Here is a 20,430-nt window from a genome sequence, read left to right as displayed (position 1 = left end):
GTGAGCTCTGGCTTGGTGATGCTCTGACAAGGGTGCAGCCTCACTGTGTGCCGTCTGCTCCCACTAACGCTGACAGCACACCTGGCCAGTCTCTGCTCACACGTGCAAAACCAGGTGGACAATCAACGTTGAGCCACACACTGCTGAGCCTCTGACCTTCCTTTACGTTGTCTCCCTCAGCCAGCTGGAGCGTTTTTCTTTTAAAGCCAAGTGGTACTCTTCCCTGCTATCTTCAAAATCAATTTCAAATCCTTGAGGTAGAGCCAAAATAAATCTTCTGTAAGTTGCTAAGAAAGCACCTAACAGAACCCAACCCTAACCCCTAACACTAACCCTAGCCCTAACCCAAACCCAAGAACACAGCTTCTCCAAACTAGAACTTCAACTAAAAGAGCTACACTTTGCCATAATGAGAATGAGGAAGAGGACTACAGTGCAGCAGGCAAGGAGAACGGTCTCCAGTGCAAATGCTACCCTGGAAAGCAACACCACTGGGAAAGGGATGGACAAGATGTCAGCTGGACTCTTGCAAACACTGTGTTCCAACTGTAGGTTTGCAGAAGGGAGCAACTGAGAAGCTTGGTGCTATGTGGGGAAGGGAAGGACCTGGAGAGAAGGCAGTCCCCTGAGAGTTATGTAGTGGCCACGAGCGGCCAGTGGAGAACTCATGTGTGCCGATGAGCAGTGCAGCAAGAAAAGCCCTTCTGCCCCGAATCTGCATTCTTGGACAACCATGTAGGACAGATACAGTGCTGCGCTTGTGCAAGAGTAGCTTCTTGCTGTAGGCCCTTCCTTCTAACTCTGTGGCAATGGACACAAACTGCTTCCAAAGCACAGCGGACCAGAGTAGAGCCTGCCTAACACCTGGCTTCTGTCTACCTCAGCTCTCCAGCAGACGATATTCAGCATGTGAGGTGAAAGTCAAAGCCCACACGTCTGGGTATCTCCTGCACTAAACACCTCCCTAACTAGTGCCACTTGGAATGCAGTACAGACAGTGGAATGTACCCAGGATCACCGATGCTTAACTAGGTGATCTTGTTACGGGGAATACTAAGGATACTCCAGGAAGGTTTACGCTCAGTTCTGATGGTGCAGGATTTTGATGGTGAACAGAAGGTGAGGAAACAATTGCCAAGGCAAGTGGCTGAACACAGACTGTGCACACCTGCTAGATGCTGACAGGCTCTGAGACGACATGTCCTCAGGAAGTACATGTGTCACAGAGAGGAACAGGGTCAGAGCCCTGCTTCAAAAGACTAGGAGAGCCAGGGAGAAGTCTGCCGTAGGGACGCTGTGTTACTTTGATTCAATGAGAAAGCAGTTTAGGCAGTCAGAGGCTGCAGGCTGTACCTTGATCCCTGCATTGCGCAGCATCTCCAGTGTGGGCCTCACATCAGCTTGCAGCTGGTCCTCCACCCCAGTGAGGCACAGTAGCTCCATCTCTCTCTCCAGGCTTTCAACAACCGCAGCTACTTTCAGTGTCCGGTCATGGATGCTCAATTTGGCTTGACTGTATCGGCTCTGAGGTTAGAGGGAACAGGTATACAAGTATGTACATGTTTCATGTGTATGACTTACACAGTTGTACTGTATCAGCTGAGGGCACAGGGCAGGTAAACATCTGTAAACTCTGTGTGCCGTACATCGGCTCTTAGCATCAGAGGTGATATATGTGTACATGCTCTGAGTATTTGTAGTCATTTACTACATAAAAATTAAATCTGGTTTGACTTCCTTTTTTGTTTGTTTGTTTGTTTTGGTTTTTCGAGACAGAGTTTCTCTGCGTAGCCTTGGCTGTCCTGGACTCCCTTTGTAGACCAGGCTGGCCTTGAACTCACAGAGATATGTCTGTCTCTGCCTCCCAGAGTGTTGGGATCATAGGCGTGCACCACCATGCCTGGCTTTGGTTTGACTTTCTCTAGTATGTAAATTTGAAGTACTTAAGAGTCAGATATATCCTGAACAATGATATCATGTTAAAAGAGCTTCAGATTCTTGGGGAGCATTTTGGATTTGGGGAGCTTTGGATAACTAAGCCTGTCTGCAAGGTCTGAAGCACTTCTGAGAATATTGTGAGGGATGAAGCATACTCAGCCTCTCCTGAGGAAATGGAACTGTTGGCCTTTGTGGACACTGCCCTCCTCAGACTAAGAGTAGGGAGGATCACAGGACCCCCAATCAACTAAGGCAGCCTGTGCACCCAAACTTCACAAACACTGGCCTTGTAACTACATAGGAAGGCTGCACTTTTGTGAGAAAACAAAGTTCTCATAAGAAGGAAGAGGCTTGAGTGGCAAGGACTGAGGTAACTCACCTCAAAGTCCTGGTACTGCTCTTCTGTCAGGGTCCTCTTTGCCACCACAAGGGTCCGCAGGCCCTCACGTGCCATGTTTCCACACTGTAAGGAAAGGGGTGCCTATTTGTAGCTCCCAGCATACCTAAACTGAGAGCAACGGGGCCTCTGGGACCCCTCAAGAGCACTCTCTGGCAGTGCTGCAGAACTGTCCTCACTTCCTGCGGGCTCACTACAAGGAAGCACAGGAACTTCAAGGGCCACACAGACTACAGCAAAGCCTAGAGAAGTTAGAGGAAGCATGCAGAACGTGTCTTCAAGTTATCCCCACCACTATCCCAACCCACTGCAACTGCCCCACTGAGGAAGACATGATAAAGATCTAAGATGGGTGCGCCTGAAAACCCAGCGTTGCCTGTCTGCTTCAGGTTCACCACAGAAGTTGCTTTCAGCAGGGCTCTTCTGGAATGACATTAGTCCCTTGGTGTAAAGTCACATGCCACACACATGCAGGGGGCTGATCACACAGGGTCACCCATCCTACGCACCAGGCTTGGGGCTCAGGTCTTAACTGGCCAAGGGAGGAGGAGGACTTGGATGAATCATCATCCTATTTATATAATAAGCAGGAGATGGAAATACATTCAATAGGTGTGTAAAAATATGTTAACCCCATTTATAGTACCATAATATTTATGATAAAATAGTTTTCCCCTACTAAAAGTAGGAAAGTTTTGGCTGGGGCTAAGGCAAAGTGAAGGGATTTGGGGTGCAATGCTGGTTGTGTTCTAGGCACATGCATTTGAAGGTAGCTGGTGACTCATTTAAAAATCTAAATTGCTCCAGTGGCGTCAACTGCCCTGCTAGACATGGCACCTATACTTGTAAACAAACACTGCAACTTCCAAACAAAGGGTCCCTGCCATACTATAGATAGGAGGAAGGCTTGAAGGAACCTGAATCAAAATGCATATTAATAAACACCCTCAGGAATTTTGCTAAACTGCTGTTTTGCTTTGCACTTGACAAAGTTAAAGGCTTTGAAGCTACAACAGAATTATAACAAACATACTGGTGGTGAAGATGCAAAAGATTTATCTCTGGAAAGAAAATACAATGTTGAACACAGTGAACACATAAATGTGTATAGGGTTTTAATGAAGTTATCTTTCTGAACAGCGATCTGACATTGTCTGTCTATGGCAAGACATTTATTGATTTGACCTCATAAAGCTAAATAAATTAAACAAGTATTTTACAATTAATTGCATGTCATTATGACCAAAAGTAATTTTTATGGCATTTTACTAGGTCTTCAGGGAGTTTAATTTATTCATGTCTCTGATTAAATCAAAGTGCCCTGAAGGAGATATTGATTCATATTGCCAAGACCAGCGTGAATATCGGGTGTGGCTGTGGCGCTGACAGACCATCAGTGCGGTTTGACAGTGGAACAGGAGAGCAAACACCTGCAGTAACGTGTACAGGGGAGACCTGGCTACAACCCTAGTAGCCTTAGTTTTACTTTGAAACCCAATTACTAATCAATGTACACCTTAACAGCAAACATTATAACTGCATAAGGCCAACTACAAATATATTTGTTTAGGAATAATAATAATATAGGACTGCCTATGTACCTTATTTTCTGTTTTTTTTTTAAAGATAACAAATTAGCATTAGATTAAAATACAAATTAAAAGTCTTCTCGCAATATTGTTACATAATAAACACACATGTCTAATTGGTTATGTAGCCAATGCTATTTCAGAACTACATATCTGCACACTTCATACATTAAACAAATATAGCAATTATTTTTATAGGAAGCAGAGTTTTTATAACTAACCAGGGTTCTTAGCCTTTATATGACCTTGGAAGGAACTGGAAGTATTTAGAATAATTTAATGGAAAAGTAATATTATCCCTGGCCACCGACCCATGTCTGGCTTGAAATGGTGACAACATGCCTCTTTCCAATGGTACTACTGCTACAAGGGCAGAAAAGCCCCTACTTTTCTGTCGTTGGCTCACTAAACTTCATGAAGACGTTTTGTACAATGCTGAGAATAACTTGCTTACCTCCTCTTCTAGCCAATCATTGTACTGGACAATGGTGGACATTGCGACGTCAGCTCCTTTCATGTAGAATGTGATTTCTGCTGTGGATTCATCCTGTAGTAGGGTGAAAATAAACACAGAGATCACTGGGTTGCACTGCTTCCTGTAAATAGCTCCTGGCCTAAAGGAGATGATCTGGAGGAAGCAGGTCTTAGAGAATGTACCATGGGCTTTCTTGGTAGAAATGGTACTTAAACACCAGCACAGTGAGGGCCAAACTGAGCAAACACCCGAGATGCTGCACTTTGATTCTTCAGATGTGGTCTGCAGCATAACGACTAATTCTCTCTAGTTTCCCAAGTGTGACAGAATGGTCACTATTTAGCAAATGGAATTTCAAAATATAACTTGTACTGGGTAACTTTAATAAAGGTATATATTAGTAATAAATGATGTTATGCAATTTCTGTTGATGATAAAACAAACCAACAGTAATTAACAATTACTAATGCCTTTTATTTGTTCTGTCTCAGTGGTCATAGGACAATGACTTTATCAACTGGAGTCATACCAGCTTCTCAGCTCATACATTATTAACTGTGTTTTTTTGTTGCTATTGTTGTTGTTTTAGGAAACAATAATAAAGCACAAAATATTTGAAGTCTTCTGGGGGAAGTTTCTGTGTCTTCCTGGAAATCCAGAAGACTGGCTGGGAGAGCTGGTGTGGGTGCAGCTGGCAAGCATGTCATACCCTGACGATGATGCCCATCCGCTTGCTCTCTGAGGTGAAGGGGAATATCTGTAGGATGCTGTAGGTCAAGACCTGGCCACTGGGGGTCTTCAACTGCATGGAAGCAAGGTCCCTGCTGACCAGAGTAAGCCCGACACTCTCTGTCCATCGCACCAGTGCCACCTGGGAAGAGGAGAACATGTGAGAAGCAACCACCTAGGGAAAGGTACACGATGAGGAGCACAGCACACTGGTGTACAAAGAGCCCACTGGGGGCAACTGATGCAGAGAAGCCAAGTTTGAGAGCTCTCCTTTCTCTTCCACTTGCAAAGTTTCCTAAGTTTGAAATGCTGTAAGCAAATTCCTGGCATATGTAGGTGCTCACATTTAGGAGCTATTCTTTCTCATAGTTATTATAAAATTTAAAAATTATTAGTGGTAAAATTAATTTTACGTTAATGCTTTCAGTCTTTTATGCCTTTTTTTTTTTTTCTTTAAAGGGGTTATCTTTAAAAGCACTCTCATTACAGGACAGTTACAACAGTACACAACTCTATTGGCATCTAAATAGCAGCACAGCACAGCAAGGCCACAGCAGCTCCTTCGGTGCTGGGGAGGGGCGGAGTGGGGCGCTCCCCTTGCTTGGGTCCTGCAGGTGCAGCTTCAGCTGTCAGGAATGCACAGTTCTTGCAGAGCATGAGCCTCTCTCGGGCTGAGTGAGAATGTCTCTGTTTTCAGTTTTACCACCACTGTACATCCAGTATTTCATCTTGGGCTTTGGGAACTCAAAAAACCTCAAGACTTTTTTTTTTTTTTTGCCAGGTATTATGAATTAAACCTTAGTGCCTTGTGAAAATCATGGGAGGCCATGCCTACCCCTCAGAAACAATGTAATGAAACTTTCAGCTAGGGACCCAGAGTTTATGCAAATGCTGGCAGCCTGGAAATCTGGTGATGAAACCTTCACAGTCAGAGTCCCCAGCAGGATGCACATGTGATTACCAGACAGGGTGGGGTCAGGGGGGGGGTGTTTGATCTTCAGTCGTTTAGCACAGAGGCCATTTTGGATTTTTGGAAAGATCAAATAAAAGGACCTGAAGGAGACAGGAGCTCCTCAAAGAGACCAACAAGGCCAAAAAATCTCAGCCCAGGAGGGCCTGCAGAAACTGATGTTCCAACCAAGGACCATGCATGGAGAGATCCCGATCTGACCTAGGCTCAGATGTAGCCCATAGGCAGCTCAGTCTCCATGTGGATCTCCTAGTAAGGGGAGCAAGGGCAGTCTCTGAATGAACTTGGTTGCCTCCTCTTTGATCACCTCCCACTGGCGGGGTGGTCTTAACAGAACACAGAGGCAGAGCATCTAGGCAGTCCTTATGAGACTTGATAAGCTAGGGTCAGATGGTAGGGGAGGAGGACTCCCCCTTTCAGTGGACTAGAGGAAGAGGATGAGGAGGGGATGGAGAAAGAGTGGGTGGGACTGAGAGGAGATAAGGGAGGGGGCTACAGTCAGGATATAAAATGAATAAATTGCAAAAAATAAAAATAAAAAATATTAAAAAAAGAGATCATTTTAAAACCAGGGTTTCTATGCAATTTCCCAAAAACCCAATTGCAAAATACTTTCAAAAAATCTTTCTTTTCAGAGTCTGGGATGGAGAGCTGTTTCTTTTAATGCTGAGCACTTCCAGGGCACATAGCAGGCTCATGAAGATCTTGCCGAAGAGAATGTGGGTCAGAGGGAACCAATAAGGTGCCAGCGCCCCCTACTGAGAGGCAAGTGAGATGCTTTTGCACCCCACCCCCGACCCGGGGCTGTTGGGGTATGACAGAAGTGACCAGACAGGCCTACAGTCACATTGCACTCTCCATGCAGTCTCTCCTGGGTCTTCATACTCTTACATTTCCTAAAGGTGTGAACTGTACAAGGACGAGTATTGTTTTGGATGATAAGCACACAGATTTAGGAAGTTTTAAGTTACCAGTCACAGCTTATATGGAGATAATACACTAGAGAAAATAACCATCTTCTTTACAACATTTTGATATTTTAAAGTGTTTACATAGTACAGTTATCCTATGACAAATAGAATGAGACTATGATCAAACTGTAAAATGCACTCAGCAGGCTAGACTATAAAAGAAGATAAGGCAGACGATCAAACTAGAGTAAAGTCATGCCCTTGACCTTGTACCGCTCTGAATTAGCCAGGCCTCATCAGAAGTATTGGGCTCCACCCTTCTGGATTTTCAGAGTACACACTATTTCAGATACACACAGAAATGTGCCTCATTAACCTGAGCCCTCGTGTTCCCCGCTCTATACGCAGTTGATAGTTTTTCTTTTTGTAAATAAGCATTGAATCACTGAAGTACTACTTTTGTCCATTTTGCTCATCTTAGTAAGGTCTCTGTGCTCTTGTCCTACCATACAAACAAAAACAGAATGCTTACTGCTTGTTAAGTACCAAGAGAAACTGCCATGTAGAAATTCTTTGCTTTGTGATTTCCTGTTTGTGAGAAATTGGCTAAAGATTTATTTTCTAAAAATGCCTCTGACAAGGCTGCCAAGTCACTGTACCTTTACCTGTGGCCTGTCACCTTTACCAAGGACAAGGACGTAAGCATCAGAAGACTCGTGTTGACCTGCCTGACTGCAGAAAGGATGTTTCTACAGAAATCAAATGTTTTCTATGCCCAGATCTTGGGGTGTGTTGCTACATAGCGCAGCAACATGTACCTACACTCTCATCACTGGGATTGTTTGCTGGTTAAGATGGTACAAAGAATGTTCAATAGTGTGCCACAGTAAAGCTGGAATCAAAACTCTTGCTCCAAATCTCCAGGATATGAAAGAGAATGAAGAACACACGCCAGTGATCTGGTGCTATAACTGAGAACATTAGCACCTCGCTCCAAACTGCAGTTCTGAAGAAGGCATGTCGATGTGAAGAGAACAATCCCATGTAGAGGAGAGCCTGGCACCTGACCACAGTGCCTCTTCCTGCCCAAGACAATGACGCCATAAGTTGCAAATGGTCTAATATGCCAAGGTTAATTTTCAATTTACAGTGAAAGGTTACTATTACACTGTGACCCGTAAATTGCATCTTTCCGTGAATACCCTATCATCTCATGGTGCCCGACTGCACTGAGGACCAGGCTTTCTATATTTGGTGAATCACATCTATTTATTATTTAGTTTATGCCTGGGTTCACGGCTCTTTTGAGTTAGCAGTTTATAACAAAATTCAGTTTAGCTCCTTATGCTCACCAAATATTCCAGCCAAAAGGTTTAATCACCTGGGGATTATAACCAGCCAAACACACAAAGGGTTAAATTTTCCCCAAATAGATACTTTAATTACTGTCCAGTGTGACTGCCTGGCATTGTGCAGATTTCTTGTTAAACAAGTGACTGAAGAGGAAACAGCCTTGTCATCTAGGCTGATCTTTTCCCTACAAGATAAATCCAATTGCCCGCTCCCTGGGGCAGAAAGCCTACCCTCAGCAACTCTCCAGCTCCAGGCTAAGCTTGGAACCCTGGTGCAGTTACTGAAGCACTACATAGCAAAGGAGATCTCCAGTGAATTTTCTTTGTATTTTTTTTTTAAGGACTTGTCTCTGATGACGTTAACTCTCCCATAGGTTGAAAGAATTAAAAACACATACAGTAGGGACTAGGGATGAGCCTCATTTATAGAGTACTTGCCCCATACCCATAAAATGAAAATACACATCCTTTAGACAAGGATGCTTTAGGGAAGAATCCCAGCACGCTCCAAGGAAACAGATAACATTATCAGGCATGTCTGTAAATTTCAGGGGCTGTGGTCCTCTGCAGGTAAAGTAAAGAAGACCTACCTTAGTGCAGCAGTACTGATGTGTCTCTTTTTAGAGATGTACAGAAGTGTAAAAACAGGATACTTTTATCTATATGGTTAACTAAATGTGAATTAAAAAAGAGGCTGCTCAAGAAACAGGGAAAAGCATTCACTATATGGTGGCCTATCTTTCTGGTGTATGAGGCTCTCAGGTTCAAGAGAAGAGAGGGAGGAAGATGTTTTCCTACCTACTTCTTTCTTAGGTGGGATGGAAAAACTAGGAACATGCCGTGCCGGGCAAATGCTTTACTACTGTGGCCCCTGCAGCCTCTTGCCCTGTTTCCTTTAGATGCTGTCATGGATGCAGAGGCAAGCAAAGAATGTGTTCCTGTCTAATGACACTGTGTATCCAATGCTATCAGTTGAGTCTATTTTATAAGGCAATTTTGAAGGTAATGAAATAACAGGAGTAGGTTATCAAATACTCCTTGTGTGTATCTATAGTAAATGGAATTAATTGCTGCCTGGCATTATAACGAGAAAAAACCTCTGGGATATTTTTCTCTGAGATATAAAATGATAATCTAGAAGTAAAAAGCTTTGTATATTTCAAATGACTATTTTTATGACTACTGAGCTTTCAGAAATTTCTAATACATAATGTGACTATTGATAATAATTCAAAGGCAAGAATAATTAAAATGACTATGTACAAAAATACACCAGTGAGAACCTCAGTGAAATTCCTCTATAGGCCACTTAGCATCCACTAAACAGCTGTCACAGGCAGATCATCTGCATGCTTACATTTTCTCAAGCTAAGTAACCAGTATAGGCAAGTATGTCCCAGAGCTACACCATACGGGAGGAAATAAAACACAGGGCAAGATTTTATCAATCCCTTTCTCTATAATTCCATTATCTAGAAATTTCTGTGCCACTCTTCTTGAAACGCTTGGCAGAAATTTCCTTTATCCTATTAGCAATTATGTGCACACAGCTGCCAGCTGTACCCTTAAGAGTACATATTTTACCATGTACTTTATAAATCATAATTTAATCACTGACATCTCATCATTTTTGATTGTGGTTATTACAATCATTGTTATAACTTAATAGAATTATTAACTTAAAATGCAATTTGATCATCTGGAAAAAGTGCTAATCAATATTCACAGACAGGCTATGCAGTATTTATTCTCTATTGGTCTTGAAGGTCAGAGAGTGAAGGCTTTGTGTCACTGACAATGATTTGCTCCTCACAAATATATTGACAAAACACCACAATTAGTCTTGCTTCAATAGGCACACACAATAAAATGAATTAAAAAAATACAGCACTCTGCATACATTAGTTCTTCTGTAAATTCAAATGCAATGCTATTAAAGACATTTTGTTCCTTTATTTTAAAATATTCTACTTGTGATTTGTCCTTAATTCTAGCTGAATCTTGCACATAAATGGCCAAGCAAGACAAAGATAGCTATATCTCGAAATAGTACTTAAACATAGAACTTACTGATGTGAGGAAATGTAGCCATCTATGGGAAAGGATGCTGCTAATAAATAGCTAGTTTACAGGAATAAGCTGTCATTAAAGATCATAGCCAATCAACCTTTTGGTTCATAATCAGCAGAGATCATGCTATGCCTTGATCTCTTGTGTTGAAGACCTTTGTACTGATCCTGAGCTTATGTTCTCTTATGATTCCTATGACTTGAGTTCAGTGCTGGCTTCCTGCAACTGCATTGCACATGCAGTTAGACCATGAAGAAGCTGGGTTTTCATCCTGTGAAGGAATCTCTACGGCACATTTAACATTGTTCAGCTTGATTTTGCTATGCTGAGCCTGTAGACACAAATCACAGCAGGCAAGCAGAGCTTCCCTCTCTTAGAGAAAATGAAATATTGATCACTTATCATAAGAAACAATGACCAGGGCATAAATAGGTTCTATCTCATACATACAAAGTTGGTTGTTTATATTCTCTGACATCACTATCACTTTTAGACCTGTAAGGAGACATAAGCAGCTGTAGATGACATCACTGTATGTACTTACTATGTGTACCTAATGGGACCTTTATGAATTCAAAATTAATTCAGGAATATACAATTTGTAGACTAAAAGCTCATCTACATAAACGTTCTCATATAGAAAAGATCCACCCTTCATTCAGAAAAATGAAAATCAAGGTGGCTTATATTACAAAGAACAGCAATTGGCTCACAAATTAAAAAAAAAAAAAAAGACCACTCAACAAATCACATTCATCCCAAGAATAAGATGAAACAGTCCCATAACTGATGGGGATTATCACATGACAGTGTGATGCCTCAAATGCAGGACCCTCTGCTTTATAAGTTCTCATGTAGAAATAACGGTTAGAGTCACGGATACATAGGATTCTAAGAATATATTGCTAATAGGACTGTTAAAACTGGTTAAGTCTCTTAAATGATAATGCTGCTTATTAACCACGGATATTGTGATAGGTCAACACTGAGGTTAAACAGAAAACATCAATTGAACCATTTCCCTAAATAAAGCTCCAGGGTGCAATATTCTGAGCACTTTATTCAATAAAAAATGCTTTTACAATGGTACTTTGGTGATTGGGAAACATTGCTATCATCTGTCAAGCTAACGGCAGCAAAGTTCAATATGCCAAACAAGAGGCTATTTGGATGCCTTTCCTGAGGCTCTGGGATCTGCACACACCACATCAATACTGTGCTTTAAAAATCATGATGAACCTCATCGTTTTCATTTTCAGAATTAAAATCATGTTACATATCTTTTTACATATTTTACTCATTGTGCCTTTAATCATTGTCAAATTTCCATAGAAGTCAAAAAAAGGTAAATATAAGGTTGGCAAGTTTCATTGTTATAATTTCTCTGAACTCTTAAAAGTCTCCAAATCAATGAAATGTTTTTCTATGGTGAATTACTTAAGTATTAAGATATGTAACAATTTATAGTTTTCCATGTACTTAAAAAATTACAGTTCTTTTGGTAGGTAATAAAGTGAATTTGTAAGATAGTATGCTTGCAAACTTCAAATAAGTATTTCTTTGGAAAACCTTTTGTCTAGGCTTCCAATACTTATGACAGGGAAAATCCTTCTCAACCTGTGATCATATGGAATTGCTAAAAAGCTCTGGAAAGCTACAATAGCAAAAACAGTGTGTAAGCCTCACTGAGGGGGGGCAGCCCTTTCTCTTTTTGTAAAGCAGTGACATTTGTCCTACTTCTGTCTACAAACCTTCTTGAAGGCCAAGAAGGCAGCAATTTGTAAGTCATATAGATCTTAACTACATATCTTGGCACCCTGAGATCTCCAAATGACTAGGACTATTAAACTGTGCATCTAGACTCCCTACCAACACACACACACACACACACACACACACACACACACACACACACCATTCTGACACACTAATGGTTTCAAGAGATGTACATGTAAGTGCTGGCCAATATAATCTATGTGACATAGTGGGGCAATGATGAAGGGACACTGACTGAAGGAGTATATATCATAGGCCAGGTAAGTCAAGAATGGAGTCCGTCCTCCCCTTCTTTTTTTATATAAACATGGGATTTTATTCTGGAGCTTCTTGAATATCACCAACACCTAATTCTGATTTTCACACTATGTTAGTATTTTTTTTATTCCCTCTCTTTTTTGGGTAAGAGTGACGAAGACTCACTTCATAGCTCTAGTTGGCCTAGAACTCACTATATAGAACAGGCTAGCCTCAAATTCAGGGAATCTCCCTGCCACTGCCTCCTGAGTGCTGGATTAAGGGTGTGTGCTACCAGTGCTACCAGCCCAGATACCTAATTTTTATCTCTGTTTTCTAAAACAGGGATAGGGTGTAACCTCCAGGAAGAATCTTAAGTTTCTGGTCATAGGTTTATTATGTACCAACAGGCACATTTTTGAGAATGCTCGATGTAACCTTGCCAATCCAAAGGACTTAGACTCCACTCGAACTCTGAGGTTTTCAGACCATTAGTCCTACAAGCTCACCTTTAGATAAGCATACACTTTCTTCCCTCCCTCTACCAGACCGAGTAACTGTTGTTGACTCAGCTTGGAGTCCACATGGTCATCATGCTGAGAAAATGAGATAGTATACAGACATGCCAACTGTGTTAGTTACTTTTATGTATCTGTGGCCAAAATATACAACATAAACAACTTCCATGGAAGATTTATTTTGTCTCACAGTTTCAGAGACTTTATTCCATGGGTAAAGACCTAAAGAGCTTGGCCTGAACATCACGGTGGTGGGAGAGTGTGGTATTTCTTTCTGTGGTGGGACAGGAAGTGAGTGAGTGACTACAAGGAGATAGGAGCAAGCAACTCACAACCACCTAGCTCTTTCACCATGATCTTACTGAAGTTTCCAGAACTTCTCAAAATACAGCATCAGCTGAGGACCAGACATTCAACTAAAGGCTGTGGGGGACATTTTAAATTCAAACCACAACATTCTTCCCCTGACCCCAAAAGCTTGTGCCATCTCTTCTGGCCATTTAGTTCAGGTTGAAGAGCTCATCAAATCTTGTCCAAAAACTGCAACTCTAGAAACTTCAGTGATACTCAAGATAATCTTAGCTATGAACTTATATCAATAAAAAAAGAAAATTATTATATATACTTCCAACATAATGGCATACAAATAAACTCCAAAAGGGAAGAAGAGGACCAAGACAAGACCTAAATTCAGCCATGCAAGTATGAACTCCTACAGATCCATGGCTGGCATCTAGGGCACATGGTGGCATCCTCAGAGCCCTAAAGTGCTGGGCAGCTCCACTCCAATGGCCTTGCTATTTGTCACATGATCTGTCTTGAGTTTGGCCTAGCTTCTATCTGCAGCTTTCCTCAACAAGGATTCTATATTCTGGACAGCTACAATTTACCTGGGATTTCTACTGCATCTTTAACTTGCCTCTCTGAGAATCATGCCTTGTTTTCTGTGTGGCCATCTGCAGGGATCCTAACTTTGTCACATATTGCCTAGCCTAACAGATTTTTCCTTTGAAATTTCAGAAGAAATCTCTATTACTCTGTAACATTCTACATGCCTGCCAAACCAGTACCATGCAGACAATACCAAGGCCTATGTGCCAACTCAAACAGAACCTAGGTCTCAGAGACTTGCTACAGAAGCTTCTGAGTCTCCGGAGCTGAACCCAGGAAACCCTGTTTCAGGTGGCCTGTAAGAGCAGTTACCAAGGTGGCTCTCTTTCTCAAGTTTACAAATGATTTTACAGCATTAAGCCCTCGATCCTGCAGTGGGTGGATTAATTCCTAAGATGCCCTCAGACAGTCTTTCCAACTGTCCCAGTGCACAGTGCTTAGCTGTCTTTAACAATGCTAATCTCTTAAATAATCACACCATCTACATCTAAAACTTGCAAGGAGCTCAATTGGCCAACCTGCATATCTTTCAAGCTCTCCCACTGCTTTTGCTTCTAACCCTAAGTATAAACCTGCATCAGAGCATCCATCAATAGTCATGCTACAGCATGAATGCCCATACTACCTTGAAATTCTCTACCACATTAATCAGTTTATTACTTTTAAATTTAGCCTTAGTCAAAGTCTCAGGACACAGGTAAAATATAGTGGTTTTTTTTTGTTTTTTTTTTTTTTTTCAGAATGTAACATGAATTATATCTAGTTCCAACATAGTGCTCACTTTCACAAGAGTCCTCGGAGCCTGGCTCATTAGTTACATCCTCTTTGGTCTGACTGTCCCACCAGAACTACCCATTAGGCTCTTTTTACATATTTTATACATTTTCTAGTCTCTTTCTCTAAGTGCTCAGACTTCCTTAAGCTAGCCTCAAAGGCTTAGGCACTACATGGCCTGGAAAGCCCTACTTCTCTCATATCACTTTTCAATCAGTGTAGCTGTAATGACAGTAATAACCAGAAAACACGGCAGACAACTTGAAAGCAAAGATTTATTTCAACTCACGGTTTCAGAAGGTTCAGTACATGGATTGCTTGGTCTCATGAGGTTGGACAGAAAATGACAGTGGCACTATGTCCCAGAGGATCTTCTTTACCTCATATGAGACAAGAAATAAACAGGGAGAAGACACCCCAAAGGACTTACTCCCAGTGGCCTACCTTCTCTTCAGGTTTATCAAAATATCAGCACCAGCTATAGACCAAGAGTTCAATAAAAGTACCTGTCAGAAACATGTCGCACTCAAACTAGAACGTTTCTTCTGTGTGGGGAGAAAGACTCACACAGAAGACTCAACTGGAGAGCCAAACAGAGCCAGCATCAAGCTCAAAACTGTCCTAGGACGTAACACATGATGAACAGGGAAGTAGATTTGTGCTGAAGGGGCACAGAACTACAACTGCTTGACCTCAGCTTTACTCAGCGTTTAGGGATAACTAGTGAAGGTGAATTATCATAGTAGTAAGACTACTGAAAATCTTCAGAGTAATTGTATTTAGACCAAAGTGAAAGTATCACTACTTCAGTCTACAGGGTTAACACACAATGCAGTCACAATACCCAGTTACAGATGCTTAAGCATCAGGGAGAACATTATGGTTAGGGCAGATAGATGCAAAACAGTGAATATTTGGGCAATACAGACTCATATCCAGCCAGGCTGAGTAGTCTTCAAACTTGAAGGGAAATCAAAGGGAAGGTTCATGGAACTGGGGATTCTCTGTCAGAGTGCAGTGTTCTGGATTTTCAGGGTGAAGAACTGCCCGCATACAGGAGACTCAACGATAATGTGCAGTTCAATGTTCATGGGGTTCACATGTAAACATGAAATTTTTTTTTTTCAAAGAAAATGTTAAAGACTTTGAAAATCTACCTGATGCATGACAGGGTTAAGAACATCACTGAAGCCTGTCCTTCACCGAGAAAGTAGTCCCAACGTCCACATAAGACACAACTGTTCACCACTGCAGTCTAGACTTTCAGGACACCACCACAGTTAACTTTCATAAAGAGGAAGAAACAGCACTGGGTTTTCCTATGGATCAAGAAGTATAGTCATTCTGCTCTGAGAAATAGACACATGATACCAAGAGACTTCTGCCCTAGAACAGCTGAAAAAAAAAAAAAAAGGCTTCCTCCAACCCCAGTGGGGCCTCCATGTATCCGCAGACAGCAGGCCCCTTCACTCTCAGCATACATCTATCCACCGCGCTCCACAGCGGTTCAATTACTTACAAGGCTCCCTTCCTCACATATAAACTTACAAGGCATCTATCCCCTGACATAAAAGCAGGCGCAGCATTCCAGACTACGCAATACATGCTTTAACAGTCCTAAGCTCCAGCTCTCCTTGCCGCTGGTTCCTGTGCTCACTACTTACTAACCTCCCAGGTGGGCTTTGTTCTCTGTGGCAAAGTGTACAGCCAGCAACCATACTTTCTTACACCTCTATCTCCATGCTTGTTCTTACTGTTTTCTTTCCCCCTTCCCCTCCCCTTCATGGTCTTTCCCCTGTTCATCAATAACACTGGGGGTTCTATGCCTACCTTTCTATTACTTTTAGAATAAAAATTTACCAGCTTCCCCACCCATATTTATTATGTACTCATATGATCTAATTTTGCAGGGAATCTGAAAAATCTAATTTGTTAACACTGTCTCCATAGTTGGCTTGATTATATTACATAACTGTCTAAAGTACTCTGAGGGGACAGATTATATAAACCTGCATAAACACACTCAGAATGACTGCATAAGAAGTAGAAAATTTAAGAATGACTCTTACCAAATCCCAATGGAGTAAAGTTAGAAATGACTAAGTTAACACATTTAAGGTTTTAAAAAATCCTTTCTGTAGGTTTCTCAATTGTTTATACTCCAAATCTTTTAAAAGAATAGATGTATATAAATTCTACAGAACTGAAAATTTAATATACAAACCCAGTGACTCATTGCAACACAAGAAAATATTAGATAATGAAGTACAGCAACAGTAATTCGTTTATTTTGGGAACTAATTTGTGATAAAGGCAGCTCATTTTTCTCACGTTATTTCTAGTAAAAACTGTTGAATGCAATGGTATAAAGCCGAAGATCCAGAATCTTCCCTTAATACCATAAGTAAATCTGGCCTGCAATAGTCTGAATTGCAGAGGTCTAGGTTGTGGTTAACAAGTATCATGCAGACTAACTCTTAGGAATTGACATGGTAGGGTCAAAGGTGAGCCCTTAAAGGCCTGGGTTATGCCCAGAGTGTCACATGTACTTCAGCTAAGGTTAATGTCAGAATCCAGGACACAGTCCTGTCTCCTTGCTCCAGAGAAGCAACCTTCCAGCCTGTGGAGTCCAGGTGAAAACAGAGATCACACATGTTTGCACTGTGAAGAACACCCTCCCCAAACAAGATGCTCTAAGGAAACAACTGACCTCATCAGGGCTGGATGCCTGGTAGGTGCGGTTCTCATCACTGAAGTCTTGGTCTGCTTCAGCAAACTCAGTCTCTCCAGTGACTCCAGCCCGAGCCTCATACACAGGAGTGACATTGTGACAAAGGGCGATGGCTTTCACTGCTTCATGAATTCTACTGCTGACGCTCTTCTTAACTTTAGGGGTTGAAGACTGGCTTCTTCTTGGTGGGGCAGAACTTGCGCTGTGCCCACTTGCTTGAGACTGTACCTTTAAAACAAGGTGCCATGTAATGAGGGCAGACAGAAGGAAATGGTCCAGACAGCAATTACTGGTGTATATATGAGGTAAACAGGCTGCCTGAGACAAGAACAGAAATGTGATTCTCTCTCTCACACTGTACCCAGGAATATACATCATTTTTATCTCAGCAATGAAAACTGCTTGGCTATTTTGAGAATGTCACTCACAGTATAATATTTGGTATGGTATTTAAAAGCTAACACTTCCCTTTTCCTAAGTTCAATGAACTTTTACTTCATTCCTTAAAACAGCAAGATGAAGATTAAGGCAGAATGGTGTGCTCACACACTACACATAAGACAAAAGCAAAGCAAAGCAACCAGAATTCTTAGACTTCCCTGAATATCAATAACCGTCCACTGGCCTCTGAGCTTTGGTGGTTTATAGCTAACAGATTAGCTATAGGAATGGGCCATGTCAAGAAAAACAAACTTGTCAGGTCACATCCTGTCCATGGGAAGCACTTGCCTACTGAGCACTGTGCCTCTGTCTAATTCCCATCAGGTCTGGTTATGAGTGAGTGAGCTGTCACCATCCAGTGATGGTTTGTGTTCCTCATTTATACCAGGGGGAGTGACAGAGGAGACTTCCCAACCTCACAGGACACACACACATTCTCCTGTTGACTTCAGTGATGCAGGACAGGACTCAGAAGATATGAGGCACAGAGTAACTGAGAGTCACTGACTAAGCGCCCCTTCCTATCAAGTTTGGTAGGTATCTGCTCAGTGCTCACCTGTGCTGCTCACAGCTGTATGGAGGCCCCACCTGCACCACCTTACATGGAGCTGCTCCAGCTGCAGCAGAGCTTGGCCTCTAACCCTTCTGAATTATGTAATGCCCACCGATGCTTGTGCAATTTAATTTCACACAAATTCCATTAAAGAGCAAGCTCTCACCCACTCAGTGCTTCCAGTGGGCAAAGATAATCAGGTTAAGAAAGATCTATGCTACATTAGAGTAGCCTATAGTCAACCATCATTGCAATAACAGAACATAAACAGGTACTAACACGAGTTCCACATACAAGAGTCTTACTGGAAAAGCCCACAAACAGCTTTTGGTGAAAAATCTTCAAATACTCTGGGATATAATAAGTACACATTAAATATATGTTATATTTATATAATTATTTTTCAACTCTTTTCCTTTTAATATGTTCCTGGTAAAATAATTATAATAATCATATCATGGATACAGGGTAGTCCAAACACCTCTTTAAAGAAACACAGGCTGTTGCTGTTGCCCTTGGATGCCTCTTAGAGGCTGAAGGTGGTTCCTATTACTGAAGACACTGCATACTTAGGACACAAGACTCAGATTTATTTTAGATGAGTTTAATCTGAAAGCTTCCTTCCCACAGTCTAACTTCCATGGTACCAGAAAGCACATTGTGAGCTGCTAAGGGAGGGAAGCAAGTAACAGTTCTAATCAGCTATGATACCTATGAACTACAATGGCCAGCATGGCAAGGTGACTGTAAAGGTGAACAGATATGGCACTCACATGCTGGCGGTAACTAACAGTTGATTAATTAGACTTAAGTCTCACTCAACAGGAAAAAAATCATGCCTGGTGCTAGAAACCTGCCAACTATCTGGGGCTAGCTAGCTATGTATCTCAGGCTGGGATGAAACTTTCAACCCTTAGAAGAGAATCTACTAACACACTTTGCTAGACCACTGTAATTCATCAACTACATTCAAAATCTTAGCCTTATATTCATACATCAGTGTACCTATCCTCAAAGAAGCTTCTCTCTACAGCAAGAGGCAACTACAGAAAACCACAGCTGGACACAGTGGATTGTGGCGATGTATGTAGCCCAATGGATACAGCTCAACTCCTTAGTCTAAGGCTCAAGGAACATCACATAAAGGAACTGAAAAAGTGTATGAAGCCAAGAGGCTGCTGGAGGAGCCTTTTTTAGAAATGGCTGCACAAAAAAGACAATCTCAATAGACATGCTGACACAGAAGGGGGAGATCTCACCAGGGTCCCATATTCAGACAAAGAACTACTTGCAACTAATGCCTGTTTATCCAATACAAAGGGCAGCCTTGAAACTATATATATATATACAAACAACAAAAATGCACTCAGCAGATTATATGTATATACTTGTCCATATATCTATGTCATACATAGATACATACATATATAGCCTCATATATATATGTTAATATTAATAATCAAAGAAAAATTAAGAGTGGAGGGGACCCTTGAAAGGGTAATTATATTTTAGTAAAAATGTATTTTAGAAAATTTAAAGCAATAAAATCTTTTACAAAACTTTAAAATATTTTGGAATATACATAGTATGTGTATATTAAATTGGAATTAAATGACAGACCATATCAAATGGACTTAATAGACAGCTGTTGAATATTCTACCCAAATACCTCCCCCCCCAAAAAAAATTACAGAAGATTCTTTAAAGTATACCATATCTTGGGACACAAAACAAATCTGGACAAATTAAAAAAGGTGAAGATGACTCCATATATCCTCCTAGACCATATTGCAAAACCTTAAAGTTGACAGAAAAATACATCTCAAGTAAATACACAAACTCGTGGAAATTAAAAAACATTATTGAATGATCAATAAAACAAAGAATAAAAACAAGAAATAAATTTTAAGAAATGTTCTGGAACTAAATGAAACTGCAAACACAATACAACACCCCCTATCTCTGACACATTGAAAAGTAGTCCTATGAGAAAAATTTATAGCTTTTAAGTGCCTATGTTGGAAAAAAATATATAAATAGTACAAATAAATGACTTGATGATGCAACTAAAAAATTTA

General features: G+C 41.2%; 1 protein-coding gene across 2 annotated transcripts in view; it reads right to left on the bottom strand.

Moving 5' to 3' along the window:
* Atp9b (ATPase phospholipid transporting 9B (putative)) overlaps window positions 1-20,430 on the bottom strand; it is a 220,528-nt gene that overhangs the window by 24,988 nt on the left and 175,110 nt on the right. For both annotated transcript variants that reach the window (XM_060376990.1, XM_060376991.1), the window contains exons 15-19: window positions 17,338-17,586; window positions 5,109-5,270; window positions 4,379-4,471; window positions 2,318-2,401; window positions 1,354-1,524 (exon numbers count right to left, since the gene is read on the bottom strand). In XM_060376990.1, the coding sequence (XP_060232973.1) occupies window positions 1,354-1,524; window positions 2,318-2,401; window positions 4,379-4,471; window positions 5,109-5,270; window positions 17,338-17,586 (759 nt within the window). The remainder of the gene's footprint in view (window positions 1-1,353; window positions 1,525-2,317; window positions 2,402-4,378; window positions 4,472-5,108; window positions 5,271-17,337; window positions 17,587-20,430) is intronic.

This window comes from Meriones unguiculatus, chromosome 2 (genome assembly GCF_030254825.1).
Source record: "Meriones unguiculatus strain TT.TT164.6M chromosome 2, Bangor_MerUng_6.1, whole genome shotgun sequence".
Taxonomy (NCBI): Eukaryota; Metazoa; Chordata; class Mammalia; order Rodentia; family Muridae; genus Meriones; species Meriones unguiculatus.
The sequence above is the reverse complement of the archived record's forward strand: the minus strand, read 5'-3'. Positions and strand labels throughout refer to the sequence as shown.